The 16535-nt window shown below is 41.1% G+C and overlaps 1 protein-coding gene across 4 annotated transcripts in view; it reads right to left on the reverse strand.

Annotated features, from left to right (window-relative positions):
- Positions 1-16535, reverse strand: part of ERC2 (ELKS/RAB6-interacting/CAST family member 2) — a 962898-nt gene that overhangs the window by 790044 nt on the left and 156319 nt on the right. For all 4 annotated transcript variants that reach the window (XM_036870128.1, XM_036870127.1, XM_036870130.1 and 1 more), the window contains exon 3: positions 12208-12624. In XM_036870128.1, coding sequence (XP_036726023.1) covers positions 12208-12624 — 417 coding nt within the window. The remainder of the gene's footprint in view (positions 1-12207; positions 12625-16535) is intronic.

A 16535-nucleotide genomic window follows, 5' to 3' on the forward strand; every position in this document is an offset into this window, starting at 1 on the left:
TCTGTCTTCTAAAGGAACTAAAACTTGAGTCCTTAAAATCGTCTAAACCTTGACATGCATCATGAAAGTACCGCAAAAAAACCTGTTGGCAGGAACACCGCTGGGTATCATGAAGGTAGGGTGGAATACTCACACTAAGTGGGTATTATTTCTACTATCTAAGGCACAATCAGGTTTTGCCTCTTCCTTGTTGTATGGACCCTGCCAAAACAACAAAGATCTCCACTGTCCTTTAAAAGAAAATCACTTTGCAATGCATTTCTATTTGGATGTGCATGGAAAAAGCATTGCCTTAAAGAAGATCATTTGTCTAAACCAGGATTAATTTCCAGCACAGTAAAAAGTGTACATAGTGACAAGAGAGCTCTCAATTCCGGGTTCAAGTGATTAAATCGAAATGTTTCTTTTTAACAACTATTTGGAGAAATACATTTAAGTCTGGCCAAGAAATATAAAAAGAAAGTGGCACCAATGAACCCAAAAGAAGTTAAGGTTGGAACGGCAGCTAATCTCCATCAATAGGTTTCTGAGTGGGGGATGTGTTGGGTGTTGATCAGCATTTCCTCTGTATATGACCAGTGGCCCCAGCAGAAACTTGTCTGTTTAAGTGCTATATGCATCTGCGGGATTGACTGTGAGAAGAAAACTTCCCTCCATTAATAAGTTTTAAAAACATGCGCTAATTAATTCATGCTGGCAGTCCAAATCCTCCCATCAAACTTCATTAGGTGATCGGGCTGAGTTCAAAGATATATGCAGGATAAAGAGAAAAACTCAAGTCTAGAGAAAACTGGTAGAAGGGGGAAGGATGGTGAACAAAATCCTACAGTCTGAACTCAAAGTTTTAGAGTCAGGAAAAGGGGTAAAACTAGAGGACTTGGTTAAGTGGGTCAAAAAATAAAAGTTTCAGTTGCATAAAAAGCCAAATTTGAGTTCAGATTTTTAGTGTGATGTGCATAAATACTTACTGATATTTTAATATTTGCCTTTCCTTGAGATTTACTGGGACTCTGCCTGAGGCAAGATTTTTTTAATAGTAATAATAAAAATACTTAGAAAAGTACTTAGAGCAAAGCATGTGTGGTCATGATGTTTTAAAGAGGAGAAAGAAAAGGTAATTCTGAACATCTGTACTACATTTCCACATGATAAAATCACCACACTCCAAAATTGTTCTGAAGTTCGGTGGAGCTGGGGTTGGGGGAGGGGGGATAGTGGTTCATGTGGAGAAATGTTTATTTAAAAAACAGAAAGGGAGACTCAAAGGCCATTTAGGGGAAAGCAAGGACGACAACATTTATTGTAAAATAAAACTGCTGGCATTGACATATATACACTACCAAATGTAAAATAGATAGCTAGTGGGAAGCAGCTGCATGGCACAGGGAGATCAGCTCCGTGCTTTGTGACCACCTAGAGGGGTGGGATAGGGAGGGTGGGAGGGAGACGCAAGAGGGAGGGGATATCGGGATATATGTATATGTATAGCTGATTCACTTTGTTATAAAGCAGAAACTAACACACCATTGTTAAAGTAATTATACTCCAATAAAGATGTTAAATAAACAAATAAATAAAAATAAAACTGCCAATTAATAGTGAGAGTCCAGTAGTCAAAAAGTCAGGTCACGTGTCTTCTCGGATCCATTAGTATTACCTCCTGAGAATAAATGTCTCTTATTCTCACAAAGTCCCAACGTTCCCATGTGGTATCTCAGATCAAAACCCCTCCCTTAGATTTCTTTGCTACCTTTTCTGAGAGGAAAGGAGGGAGGGAGGGGGAAGTCGGAGAAAGCTTCTCTTTCGCTCTCGCTCTCGCTCTCGCTCTCTCCCTCCCTCCCTCCCTCCCTCCCACACACACACACACACATCGCACTTTTGGGTTTTTTTCAGGCTTAAACCCCCACCTCCCCTAAGCACATCTGTTTCCTAGTTCTATCCCCTGCGGTCAGTCTTTGGGTCAAGAAGTATCTTGACCTGGGTTGCCCTTCCTTAGTAAAACAGAGTTTCAAGCACGTGGGGCTGGGAATTACTGTATTTGCCATGTCCACAGGCCAACCACCAGAAGGATTTGTCAATCACTCTACACGAGAGTTCACAACCTGGGTGATTTTGGTCCCCGGAGGATATTTTGCAATGTCTGGGGATGTTTTTAATTGTCACAACTGAGGGAAGGGCAAAGGTACTACTTGCCTCTAGTGGGTAGGGGCCCAGAATACTGTTAAACATCCTACAATGCACAGGACAGTCCCCACAACAAAGAATTATCCTGCTCCCATGTCAATAGTGCCAAGATTGAGAAACCCTGGCCTATATCGACAAAGCAAAGTTCCATCAATAGGCAGGGTCTTCCCCCAACACTAAAAGTGCTCTAACAACTGGCAATCCAACTCATACAACCACATATCACCAAAAGAGATCTGACTGCCTTGGGGGCTGAAGGAAGGACAGACGGTGGTAAGGGGATTTCTCAGTTGTCATCCTGACCAGGTCCTAGCTTTACCTAAATAAGAGTACTTCCCATAGGAAAACCTAGCAATTCTATGGCACACAAATAATTACAATAAGTAAATATTTTTTAACACAACTGTATACACACAGCCACTTTCTTTTTCATGCTAGTTCCTTCAAAGCAGCCACAGATTTTTAAAGCACTAACTGCATAAGCCTAAAAAGTATCAATAAACACTATTTTTAAAAACATAAGAGAAGGACGAGTTGGAACCCTGTGCTTTAATTAGGTCAGAATTCCTAATTCTATCAGCGTTTTAATGGCAACCTCCATTTCTCTGGTACTTTCTAGGTTGGTGAATACTTCACACAGAGTCCCTTTTTAATCCACACAGGTTACCTTCCTAACACCCACCACTCCTGAAAGAGCTGCAGACTTTTGTGATAACTGGCAATACCCTATGTGCTGTAATTCTGGAGATTAAAATCACTGATCTAATAAAAAAAATGTGCAGAAATGATGAAAAAAATTGTCTCCCCATTTTAAAAAAACTCAAAAGTTACACATAAAAGTAGTAAGATTTTTATACTCTGCATATAACTAATTGCACGTATGTTTTTTTACCAAATCTCTTGATTCAAAATCTATTTACCTATCATCAAAATTAGGAATCTCCACACTTTCTTAAAGGGTCAAGTAGTTAATATTTCAGGCTTTGAGGGCCACAGGCAAAATAGAGGATATTACACAGGTACTTACATAACCATTTCAAACGTAACCATTTAAAAAGGTAAAAACCACTCTTAGTTCCCAGGCCATTAAAAAAAAAAAAAAAAAAAAACATGTGGTGGGCCACATTTGTCCCACAGGCAACTATATGCAGTTTGCCTACTCTTGATCTAAGTGAGCAGTGAGTGACTCTTTAGAATTTTCACTCTAAAGTCTCACTCATCTTTCTTTTTCCTTTTTCTACAAACTACTCATATAATTATATTTTTCCTTTAGTAAGGAGGGTTTATTTCATTCTTTACAACTGCTGTAACTATAAGCCACTCAAAGGAATCAACCAGCAACCATTCTCATTGCCTTATTTAACACTCTGCCCAAAACATTTAAGGCATCCTTCAACCTACATGCCAAACTGGAAACACAAATAAAGCTATCCCTTTCAACCAAGCCAGGTGGCTAGGAAAGTAGATTTTGCTTTACCAAATTTTAGCCAATTAGAAGAGCAATGAAATGGGGCACTTATTAGGAGGTTATAAATACAATTTTAACATCTCACAATTGACAAAGAAAGAAACCCACAATACCCAACAAAAACTAGATAAAAAGTAAAGTCAGTTTGAGAAGGCAAAGTGTTTCTTTTAGGCAATGAGGTAATGATGAAGTAAAAAAAGTTGAAAAAGAGGGCTAACTGAACAGATGAAATGGAGAAGGTCCGACTCTAAGCACCTCCAATTTTTCCTTATTCTCTGCTATAAAAATTCACCTATTCCCTAGGAATTCATGGAGCGCCTATATATGCAGTACCATGCTTCATATTTTAAGCAAGTACCTTCATTTTCATGAGCCACACATGGCCTGAGGAGGCCTAGCCCTGGTGCTGCCTTCTATGTGGCACTGTTTAACTTTCCACTGCTCAGTGACCTCATGGACTTACCGTCCCCAATTCAACAGGCCCGGATAAGACGTGGCAAGAAAAAAAAAAAAAAAAAGAGCCTTTTGCATTTCTTCCTCTTTTTGCACTTACAGAGAAAATATCCCTGAGCAAGAAATCAGTAGACCAGAATTCTCGTCTTTTGTCTGTTCAGAGATTTCAGGTTGAAATCCCTGGCTGTTTCAAGGAGTGGTTAGGGACAGATGCCTGGAAGCAGCAGGCCCAATTTTGAATTTTAGATCCATCACTACTTGCTCTGAGAACCTGGACCAGACCCTCTGGGCCTCAGCCTCCTCATCTGAGAGGCAGGAAACCACCACCTACCCTAGAGTATTGTTGGGAGGATTACACGGCACTCCCCGAAAGGTGATTAGCTCATGAGTACCTGGTAAATGTTACCTGTCATCACTTCTTAATCTCTCTGAGCCTCAGTTTCCTCACAGGGTTACCAGGAGCATCAGAGGAAATCATTAAAATGCAATGTGTTCTATAAAGTACAAAGCTTTCTCACATGTACGGTATTATAGCTAATATCCCCATCCAAGACATGCAGGACTCTGTTACAGCTGAGCAACTTCCCATTGCTGCAGCTTGTGAAACACACTCAAGTACCTGCAGTACCAGTGCTTGGAGTACTTTCTCACCACTGAGGTTTTGTTTGTGGTGCACTGTTTCACCAAATGATGACAATGATAAATTAGGTCAGTTGCCAAAAGAATATTTTTCAAAAAGCAGTCACACCCAAGGTAGAGCAGGAGGACAGAGTCCTGTTAAGAGTCTCTCCCAGCATAACCTCCTGACTTCTCCCCTCTCCCTGGCACTTCCCCATACACCCTTTACCCTGCCACTTTCTCTTCTCACCAGGTTGCAATATTCCTTTAGCCTAATGGCCCCCTGGGGCTCCACCAGTCTCTGTTACTGTAAAAAGCAACCAATTACACTCATTAAAATCAATATGGGGTAAAACCTCGACCATTTCAAATTAGTATGCAGTCTTTAAACTTTAAAGAATGTATTAGAATTTAAAGATAAGGCAAATGCTGCTAAACAGAAATGAATACATTCCCTATGTCATCAGAAATGTGAGGGTAAAAGTTATGAAATCCTGTTTTTGGATGTGTTGTTAGCAGGGTCCAGAAAAAGTGCTTTTCTGCAGAGATTCTTCATTGGGATCTATCCTGCATTAAATGCTTGGAGGAAATGGAACTCAGTGAGAACAAAGGAAATCTGTATCAAGTAGGCATCAGTCAATGAAAAGTCCGTGTAATCTCAAGATACCATATTCAAAATTAAGTGCTTATTCAGAAAAGAAGCATGAAGAAGTATACAGGTCCTAGGGTCTCCTCCTAAATTATAGTAAGAGTAAGTGACAAGGCAGCCTTTAGAACAATCATATAAACTGGGAGCTTGGTGGTCACAAATAATGAAGTGTGTGTGAAAACAACTACAGTAAAAAGTGACCAACAGTCAGAAATGCCTTGTGCATCTGGGCAGAACTTCTCAGTCATTTCCTCAGCCATATTCTCAACCTTGGCTGGACAGCTCCACCAGGATTTCATCAAACTCAATACATCCAAAGTCTTTCCTCAACCCCAGCCCCTCCTACTGACAATTCTCTCCTGCCCTTGTCCCACCACCTGCCTATACCAGGGCCCACAGTGACTGTCTGCTCCTCACAGCCCCTAGCACTCAGTTCCTGAGTTGCCAAAGTCCTGCCTGCAGGTGGGGATGACCTTGCCCTTCAATTTCTTGGCTACCACCCAGATTCAGATTCTTGTTCACCTGAACACCACCAGTATCCTTCTAACTTATCTCCATGCCTTTATTCTCTTCCTATCCAATCTACTATCAATTAGCACCTGACAATCTTTTCTGATCATGCCATTCTCCAGGGAAAATTCCTTCAAAGGCTGCCCAGAGCATACCAAGTAAAGACCAACTTCCTGTATCACAGGCTCAGAGTCCTCGGTGACCTGACCTCCAACCACTTGTTGAGATTTATTTCCTTTCCCTCCTGACAGGTGGAGTTTCAGCTGCTCCAAACTCACTATGCCCCAAACCCACCACAGTTCCCACCTCTAACACTTGGCTCAACTATCTCTTCTCCAACCATATCTGCGTGTTGAAATTCTTCCTGCCTTTCAAGACCAGCTTTATCATGGAGGAAGCCAGTTGTCAGCTCTCCTACCTCTAAGCTGCGCAGCATGTAAGTGCCATTCGAGGGCCTCTCAGTGCACCACCCCAATAAGCAGTAGTGTGTAGTGGTGACAAGTGTAGACTCTGGAGCTAGACTTCCCAGGTTCTGATCTTGGCTCCAGTGCTTGATCTGTGACGAGGTACAATTACTTACCTCTTTGTGCCCCATTATCTGTGTAATGGGGATGATGACAACAGTTTTCACTTAGTACAGCACCTGACACAGAATAAGCCTCAATAAGTGTGAGCTGTTTCTCTTATTGCCCATCTGAATCCCTGAACAAGACCACAAACTTGCCATGGATGCTCCCACAGCACCCTTGTATACGGATATTCAACATGTGCCCAGTGATGTACCACACATTTTGAAAAAAATATAACTTCCAGTTAAGCTTACCCTCAAAGCTGCTGCTCCACTCCAAACACAGAGCAATGAGAGAACACAAAGGAATATGGCTCTGTACAATCATTATAAACTTGTCCAATAATGACAAAATAAACCACAGAGCAACTCTCAAGGTATTTTTAAACTATTTTTTCACTCTTTCAAATATTTATTGAGCATCTTGCAGGCGATATTTGAAGTCTGGGAATATTGATGGAAGGTACTGATTATGTTAAAACTTACTTTATTAAAATAGGGAGCAGTTGTTAGGTTCTATTATATATATGTATATAGGAAAAACTCTTGCAAAAAAAGGATGTAAAATGTTATGTTTATATGGTCACTTGTGTTTGGGAATATTTTCTGTGATAAGCTTTCTTGGTAGAAATAGAATGTATAATCTGTACAGTCAGATTTAGAAATGACTGCAGCAGCAAAATCATGGCTCAGCCAGCCAAATTGGAGACAAGTGTATGCTAAAGAGAACAAGGCCATTTGGTGTTGAGAGAGTGGGGACTGGGGTGGAGATTGATTATATAGGTGAAGTTTGAGCTGTCAGTAAAAGGCTTATGAGCTCAAGAACTTCTAGGTCATAGACTTTGCCTTGGTGGATCTCCTGCTGGCCTAGGGACAACTTGGATAAGTAAACGAGGAGACCAAGAATTCATGTTGCCTTGCCCTCCTCCTCCCTGCCCCCCAACAGCATGGAGGGAAGCCTAGGCCCAGTATCCTGGGGGCTTTACTTGTCCAGGGTTAGTAGCAATTGTAGCTCCCAATGACTTAAGTGTTCTTCTGCCCTTCCTTTCAAAGAAAAGCAAGCTGCCCAAGGGTATTAGCATAGAAGATCAACAAGCATGGCAGCAGAACATATATCCTTTCCCTTCAAACATCTTACAGTGCAATGAATCCAAAGACTCCTGACTCTCTTCTAAGGATCAGCCAAGAAAACATTGAGGAGAGTGAATATAGGAGGATCCTAGTATGTAAACCCTCTTTTTCTTTAATGAGATCAGTAGTACCTTGGGTACTTGATTACTAAAACCTTTATATGGAACAATATGTCCTCTGCGGAAAAAGCTGGAGAACAAGGTAAACTATTACCACATCAAACAATGTCTTATCAAATCAACCTGTATCAAGAAGCATCAGACGACACTAGTGAGTAATGCCTGCATTTTAGCCAACACTTCAGCTCACATTAGCCTGTCGGTTGTAGTTCTTGGCCAGTAGTTCTGGTCTTCCAAATAAGTTGAGATCATAATCTTTTTGTTGTTGTTTCCTGCCACGCAAAGAAGTGGTTTCACCCTCAGCCTTTTCCAGACCACCGAAAGACAACAAGACACTAAAGCAACCCGACCCTTCCCATGTGCAACTCCTGCCAATTCTAAATCTCCTGAAACAATAGGCTAAACAAGGCCAGTATTCTAGGAGATGGGGTTTATATGAGGTGCAACACCTCTGCCTGAGAATTAATCATAAAACCACTAACACTCCATTCCCCAGCATTACACCATTCAGCCCCAACTGGGTTGAATCGTGCAAATGAAAAAGGAATCAGGAACACTCTGAACTTAAAACCTCAAGTACATTTTAAATCCTGTTTTAGATTCATTTAAATTAACAGAGTTCAGGCGACTTCTTTATTCAAGCTGGGATATTCTTACTGGTTTAATACCAAAAGCAGTCAGCCACATTTTTCCACTAAAAAAAAAAATACCCTGACAGAAGAACAAACAGTCTAAAACCCAGCAGAGAATATGGAAACAGCTTACAATAAACTTTACCTTCTAGAATAACTAATCGAGGAAATTACCCAGTTAATTGGCCATGGGAAACAACTATTTGTATATTATTACATATTTTGTAGGTCACAAATTAAAAGCACAATTTTTCTTTTCTAGCATAGCATTTTTCCAAAGTGTTTTTACGAAGAACATCAGCGCAACAAGAGAAAAGCAAGTCAAGTAAGTTTGCGAGGCTCTGCCTTCCCCAGGCCCCTTCTTGGAAGTAACTGATGCACACTTGCATATGAGAGAGTCTGAGAGTCCTGCAATAAGCTCTATGGAATTCAACATTTTCCCAAGTTCATTTAGCCCTGCAGCCCTTTTTCTCTCATAACACCTAACAATATCCCACAAAACAGCTGTTCTGTGGAGCACACTTTGAGAAAGATTCTTCTAGAACAGGAATATAAGAAATGGTTTAAGAGTGGAGACTGGAGGCAGCCTAATTCAAATACCAGCTTGTTAGCTGTGGGACAATGGGCAAGATTTTTGATGTCACTTGTCCCTCAGTTTCCCCAGGCAAAATGGGCAAAATAATAGCACCTACCTCCTAGGCATGGGCCTTTCCATCTAACAGGAGCAGTTTTCTGAGAGTCTTACATGGCTGGTTCCTTTTTGTCATTCAAGTTCACAATGTCACCCCCTCCAAAGAGCCCTCCCTGACTATCCAATATGAAGTCGACCCCACTCAGCTCACTTGTACTTCATCCTCTTCTTTTTCTCATGATACATCTCTGTTTAACTATTAAACTGCTATCTGTTTCACCCCAATAAAATATAAGCACCATGAAGTCAAATTTTATCAGTTTCCATTACTCAAAACCAGATCCTCAATAAGTATTCACAGAATGGATGGGTGGATAGATGAATGGATGAATGAATGAATGAACAAATGAGGTGGTTGTGAGAATTAAATGTGAATCAACGTAAAGCACTCTTCATAGTGCCCGACACATAAACATCTATCCAGATGCTGTTATGAAAACATCTGATGAACTACGACTGGTTAATGGATTCAGAATCATGATTCTTGCACTATTTTTAACTTGCCTCTTCCTAGTGTACTGTGGATAAACATTTCATGGCACTTATTTAGAGGTGTGTTGGAAAATGGACTTTCCGGGATGGGGCGAAGTGGGCAGAAGACCCTGAGAATAGCATTTGCTGATTTCCACGTTGTAAATACTCCCACCATGACCAATTTCAAGCTACCAAAATTCCTGGAAATATAACAAATGGCTCTCACAAGCCAGTACACTCTTTCTCTTGGGAAGGGTCCTTTCAGGCCTCCAAATCTTGTTTGTTGAGTTCAAGTTTAAAATGAGATTTTTTTTTTTTATAGACAACTTTTTCACACTCTCCCTTCTTGATGAGACAAGATAAGGGCCATCCACTGACTTTGGTCGGGTGCTCAAGGAAACTAGTTGGATGCGTTGGGCTGCGTTTTCTGTATGACTCTCTGTGCACTCTTAGACTAATGTTTAAGGCTCTAAACATGACATATTCATGCCAGACCACTGTGAGGACCAACTAATCTCATAAAACACAAACCAAATTGTGTTTACATTCATTTAAACGGAGATATACTAAAACAGAATCAAGGCACCATCTATTTAAGTGTTACCAGTGAGCAGAATCTATTGAGACTGACTACCTGACCCCAAGATCCCAAAATGGAGTGAGGGTCAATGCTGCAGATAGAGGTTTCTCTGGTATCACAGCCTTGCTATACATGAAACATGATCCCTTGGCACCCAAAATAAAGCAGCAGCTTTTTTAAACTATAGCAATCTACCAACCACAGTTTTCAGATAACACAATCAAAATTTCAAAATCCACAGACACTCTACATGCAATGATAACATGCCAGTAATCATTGCTTCTCTTCTGTAAACTAAATGGAAAGTCTATGGAGTAAGACAGGAAGAGATTAGTTTCTGCTCCACTGTATTAGCTATCTATTGCTGTGTAACAAATTATCCCAAAATTCAGCAGCTTAAAACAACACACATTTATTATTCTCACAGTTCCTGTAGAGCAGGAATCTGGGCACAGCTCAGCTGGGTCCTCTGCTTCACTGTCTCTCAGAAAGCTGCAACCAAGTTGTCAGCCCAGGAACTGAAGTCTCGTCGAAAGATTCGACTGGGGAAAGATCCACTTCCAACCTTACTAAGTGATTGTTGGCAGTTTTCAGTTCTTTGTGGCTGTTCGGGTGAGGGTCCCAGTTCCTCACTGGGTGTCAGCTGGGGGTTACCCTCAGTTCCTTACCACACGGGCCTCTGCCACATGGTAGCTTGCTTCATCAAAGCATGCAAGGCGAGAAGGCCACAGGGTGTACTAACAAGATGGAACTAACCTAATCATGGAAGTGACATCGGCATCCCATTACCTCTGCCATTCTATTGTTTAGGAGCAAATCACTAGGTTCAGCCTAAACTCAAGAGAAGAAGATTACATAAGGATATGAATTCCACAGTCTTGGAATACAGATGGGAAGACCAGGCCCAACAAAACATATCTTTAAGCATCTCAATGTGAAACCAAGCCATTTGACTTCCCAAACATGTAGCTAAGGTCTCATGAAAACAAAACCAAGGAGAATAAGCATGGAGGATATTAAGTCTGAAGACACAAAAGTCTACGCAAATGTTATAAGCAAATACAGTCTATATCAGAGAAAACTCCTGGGAGCACCTGCATTACCAAATCCCAACATGAAAGCCATGTTTTCTGAACAACCAAACAAATGACTCACTGGAAGCACTGCCCATCCAAAAAGGTACATAATGCCAAGAAATCTAGTTTGGTCTAAAAGCAAATATCTTTTCGAATTTTTATTTATGGCTGCAGAATATTTTGAAAATATACTTAATGCCATTTTATTGCTTCCTGTTTTCTGTGAGATCTGTGTCTGCCACAGCATTTTGCCTACATGGCACTATTGAGATCCACATCCACCATAGTAGCAAGGAACTGTTATAAAAATTTCAAACCTTGGCTGTCACCCACATTCTTTCTAAGATCTATCCGACTACATATTCTCAGATATCTGAGCCTCCCAACATTCAATGGTGGTGGCAAGCCAGAGAGGCTGCCTCTGAGGAACTTCAAATGATTTAACTGAGTGCAAAACACACTCTCAGAAAACTTGGAACACTCTGTCCTTGGAACATTCATGTCTCTCTGTCCATGAATGTAAATGCAGGCAAAGATTATCTAAACGTTCAAAATTGGTCTGCACATTTTTCCATTCTTTCCAGAAATATCCTTAGGCTTTACTTTCTGAAAACCCCACCCCCAATTCAGCTATAAAAGTATTTACGCTCATTGTTTTGCTAATCACCTATTCATTTTGCTCCTTTAAAAAGAGGATACTTAATAAACATCTAAAATTTAACCAGTACTGCATTTAAAAGGCCCTGAAACAATGGCCATCTGTAGGAAAGCAATTGTAAACCACCTTAGAGTTGACATGTGCTGCACACACTTGGGTCCTGAATACGTGTTGAATCATAATGGAACATACGTGTGGTGGGCAGAGGAAAAAAAGACTAATGCGAAATTCCAGTTTAAAGGTGATAAGCAGACAGGAAGGTTATAAAACAGATGACAACAGCAATTTGGTTAAGGCTACAGATAACTTTCAACCTGTGGTAATAACTTGATAACATATTTAACGTATTTTAACTTGTAAAATACGGCTTTGGGAAAATAAAGTGAAGGTCCTTACCTCTCTAAGATGTATGTTTTCCTTCTCTTTCTGGTCTAAAATCACTTCCAAGTGGCTGACTTGAGACTCAGCCTCTGCCATTCTACGTGTCCGTTCATTGTCATCCTCAAGACTTTTGGACGGCAAACCTTTACTTTGCAACATCTCAAGAAGCTTTTTAATCGACTCATCTCGGGCATTGAGGGTCTGTTTCTGTGTTTCGATTCTCAGCTCCATTTCCTCCAAGGTCTTCCTCAATAGGAACAGTTCCTTAGCCTGTCTGTCATGCTCGGCTTGGAGCCGCCGGAAGTTCTCCTCCGTCAGTTCGATGGTAAAGTGCTCTGCTCCTCGGTTGCCACTCTCTTGCTGCAGGAGGTGGTTGAGGTCTCTCTGGGTTCGCAGCTCATCCTGAAGGGCCTGGATTGTCAACTGCAGGTGCTGTGATGAGAAAGACGGAGCAGGAGAGGAGAAAGAAGGGGGAAAAAGTCAATGGACATGCCAAACGCTCTTTGCTGCTACCACACTATGAAGATGGAATGTTAATCATGAGGTCCAGAGGGCCAGCCGTGAAGTCCTCCAGGGTGACTTCAGAAGCATGGGACAGCACATGGAGAGGGGGAATTAATTCAATGATGCTTTCTGAATGTCTTAAGAGAAATGTACACATACATAGAAACAGTATATTAGTGTCAGTCACAAGGTAAATTATACATCTACAGGGTTTTAATTTAGGAGTGGAAAGGGTTAGAGGGAAGCTTTCACAAACACACCTTCTTTACACCCACAATGCTCCAGACTCAGTATTCCTTGTTTTCTAAGATGTTCTTTATTCTACTATCCATTATTTTCTGTGATTAAGTGCATGTCCATTTAAAAATAAAAATAATAGCATCCACTACAAGTAGACACAAACAAGGACTTTATTTTTACAAATAAAGCTGTGAACAGGTTTAGTAAACAGGATTACTGCATCTGCAAGCAAAAGGGAACAAATGCAGACAGAGACACTCAAACACACAAGGGGGTGAGGCTGTACAGAGCAAAACAAACGAGCTGCAAAGAGTGGACAAACCTTGGTTCTTCTGGCATCCAGTAGCTGAACAGCATGGGAAATGAAAGAAAAACGAAGCAAAAATCAACACAAAGAAAAGTCCAGTGCAAGCAAAGGATATTTAACAGAAAGAACTTAATCAACACAAAGTACCTTCACAGAGGAAAAAAAAAGAAAAAAGAACAACGGTTTCTTACTGCAGCAAAGACCCATAAGCTACACAGAATTTATAGCACTGATGCTTGATAAACGTGATTTTAAAAAAGAAAAAAAATGAGGTTTATTCCACCTTTTGTCTTCCTAAATCTCATTGACCCAAGAACCCAATATCTTGGTTGTATTACCAGGGAGGAAAGCACAACACTCCAGAAGTACCCACATGTCATTCCAGGTCACCATTTTAGCCAAAACCAGAGTGAAAGTGCCAGAGAAACAAAATAGTTACCACTTGTGAGAAAAGAAACCCTTGCATGAAGACAGGTGGTGAATTCAGCAACACTTTCCCAACAGGGGCAATCCCCAGGCTGATCAAAGCAGGCAGCCATAAGCTGAAGGCATCTCTGTCCTAGGAAGAAACCAAGGGGGCTTCCAAAACACAGTTACTCATCCATTCACCAAACACATTCTCCCCATGCAGACCAGACACAATGCTAAGTACGGGAATCAAGATGGACGTAAGGCATAGGTCCTGCCTGAAAGGAACTCACAGTATTGTAAGGCATGGATAATACTATGTCTAAGTTACATAAATACTGGAGCAGTCCACACTGGGAAATCCCTCTGAATTCCCACAGCTGACACCCAGAGGGGTTGAGATTTTTCTGAGTGGGGGCTGTACCCAGAAACTAGCACCTAGTGATGCATTAATTAAACCCTTCGTTGGTATCCACTTCAACTTTCCATTTAGGAGCATCCAATGAGAAATTCCTAGAGCACAAGGAACAACTACTCTCTCTCATTTGTGTGCCACAGCGTCTCCCAGGGTACTGAATGCAGAGTAAGAAACTGGTATGTATTTAATGATGGTGATTATAAATTTTTAAAAATATAACTCACCCCTGTCAAAATTACTATAAAGTAAAATTAAAATTCAGTGCTTTTTAGTATAGTTACAAAGTTCTACAATCATAAACACAATAAATTTTAAAACATTTTCATCACCCCCAAAAGAAACGCTGTACACTTTACAAGTCACCCCCCCCATCTTCCTCCCTACCCTCAGGCCCTAGCAACAACTAGTTTACTTTCTGTCTCTATGGATTTGCCTATTCTGGACATTCCACACCAATGGAATCATGCAATAAGTGGTTTCTTTCACTTAGCGTGTTTTCAAGGTTAATCCATGTTGTAGCACGGATCAGTATTTCACTCATTTTATAGATGAATATTATTCCATTATAGGGACCTACCACATTGTATTTATCCATTCAGCAGTGGATTCATACACAAATACTCAGAGCACCATTATTCATAACAGTCAAAAAGTGGAAACAAAACGTATATGTCAGTCAACCGATGAATGAGTAAATAAAACGTGGTATATGCATACAATGGAGTATTATTTAGCCATACAAAGCAATGAAGTACTGATACACACTGCAACATGGTTGAATCTTAAAAACACTATGCCATGTGAAAGAAGCCAGTTACAAAAGACCGCATGTTATATGATTACACAGGAAATATCCAGAATAAGCAACTCCATTGACAGAAAATAAATTGGTGATTGCTGGGGGGGTTGGGGGAATGCAGGATGACTACTAAAGGGTGTGGTAGTCATCCTTCCATCCCTCATTTGGGGGATGATGAAAATGTTCTGGAATTAGACAGTCATGTTGGTTGCACAACTTTGTGAATATACCAAAAACCAATGAAGTTTACATGTTAGATGGGTGAATTGCATGGTACATAAATTATATCTCAATAAAGCTGTCAAAAAAAACATGAGGTGGGATTGTAAGGTAATGTGACCTTCCTCCACCACCCCCAATCCCTAAACCACAGCAAAGTTCACAGGAGTATCAACCGTCTTCAGCCCATTGATGTGGCTACTGCCAAGCCTCTTGGGACTGTGCAACTGTCTTCAAGTCATTTAAACATTCTTGACAACGGCAAATCTTTGTCCTTTGAAAGTGCCTTGGATTTCTGAGACGATCCAAGTTTATTTGGAGACAAACACGATGAATCAGGATGATCAGACTACAAATCATCTTTTCTGAGAGTGACCAAAAATAAGACTGGATTTTTTATGTAGTTAATAAACTACTAGCCAGAAGGGAATTCCCCCCCTCCCCCGCCCAAAAAAAAAATTGCCGAAGTGCTTTGAGCAAAGACAGCAACATTGGAAGATAACTCTGTTAAGGCGGCTGCCCCGTTGGATGGGCAAGTTGCCTATTGCCCTGATCCTTTGTTTCCAAACCCGCAAAATGGGACTAATCATAATGCCTACCTCATAGAGTGCCTGTGAGGAATAACTAAGATAATGCATCAAGTGCCAAGTTTGAGAGTGAAGGGAAGGAGTAAGTTCGGTAGAGAGAAAGGAGGGAAGAGAAGTAGAAAAGAAGAATGAGAAGGAGGGCTTCCCTGGTGGCACAGTGGTTAAGAATCCACCTGCCAATGCCAGGGACATGGGTTCGAGCCCTGGTCGGGAAAGATCCCACATGCCACGGAGCAACTAAGCCCGTGCGCCACAACTACTGAGCCTGTGACCTAGAGCCCGCGAGCCACAACTACTGAAACCCGCGCGCCTAGAGCCCATGTTCCGCAACAAGAGAAGCCACTGCAATGAGAAGCCCGCACACCGCAACGAAGAGTAGCCCTCACTCGCCACAACTAGAGAAAGCCGCGCACAGCAACGAAGACCCAGCAAAGCCTAAGACAATTAAAAAAAAAGAAAGAAAGAAAAAGGAGAGAGAAAAAGAAAAAGGTGAGGAATGGAAGGGAAAAAAAATCACTCAATTTATCCGTTCAGTGTGCATTTACCCAGTGTCTTCCTCATACTGATGAAATTTTAAAACAAAAGAAAAGAAAGGAAAAGAAGTGGTCCATGCTCCCAATCCATGTGGACAAGTAAACCAATAGTAGCAATACGACATAAGTCATAGCCAGGTGGCTAGAAATGCAGAGAAGGTGTAACCCAGGCTACAGACGTGTAAGAAAATAACCCCCCAAACCAACAGCTACCACTGAACTATGTCTTGAAGAATAAATGAGAGTCAACTTCGTGAAGAAAGATGGAAAGAGTAGAGAAAGTACAAAAGCCTAGAGGCAAAGACAGACTAGACCTATTAATGAACAG

This window comes from Balaenoptera musculus, chromosome 11 (genome assembly GCF_009873245.2).
Source record: "Balaenoptera musculus isolate JJ_BM4_2016_0621 chromosome 11, mBalMus1.pri.v3, whole genome shotgun sequence".
In the NCBI taxonomy this organism is placed as follows: Eukaryota; Metazoa; Chordata; class Mammalia; order Artiodactyla; family Balaenopteridae; genus Balaenoptera; species Balaenoptera musculus.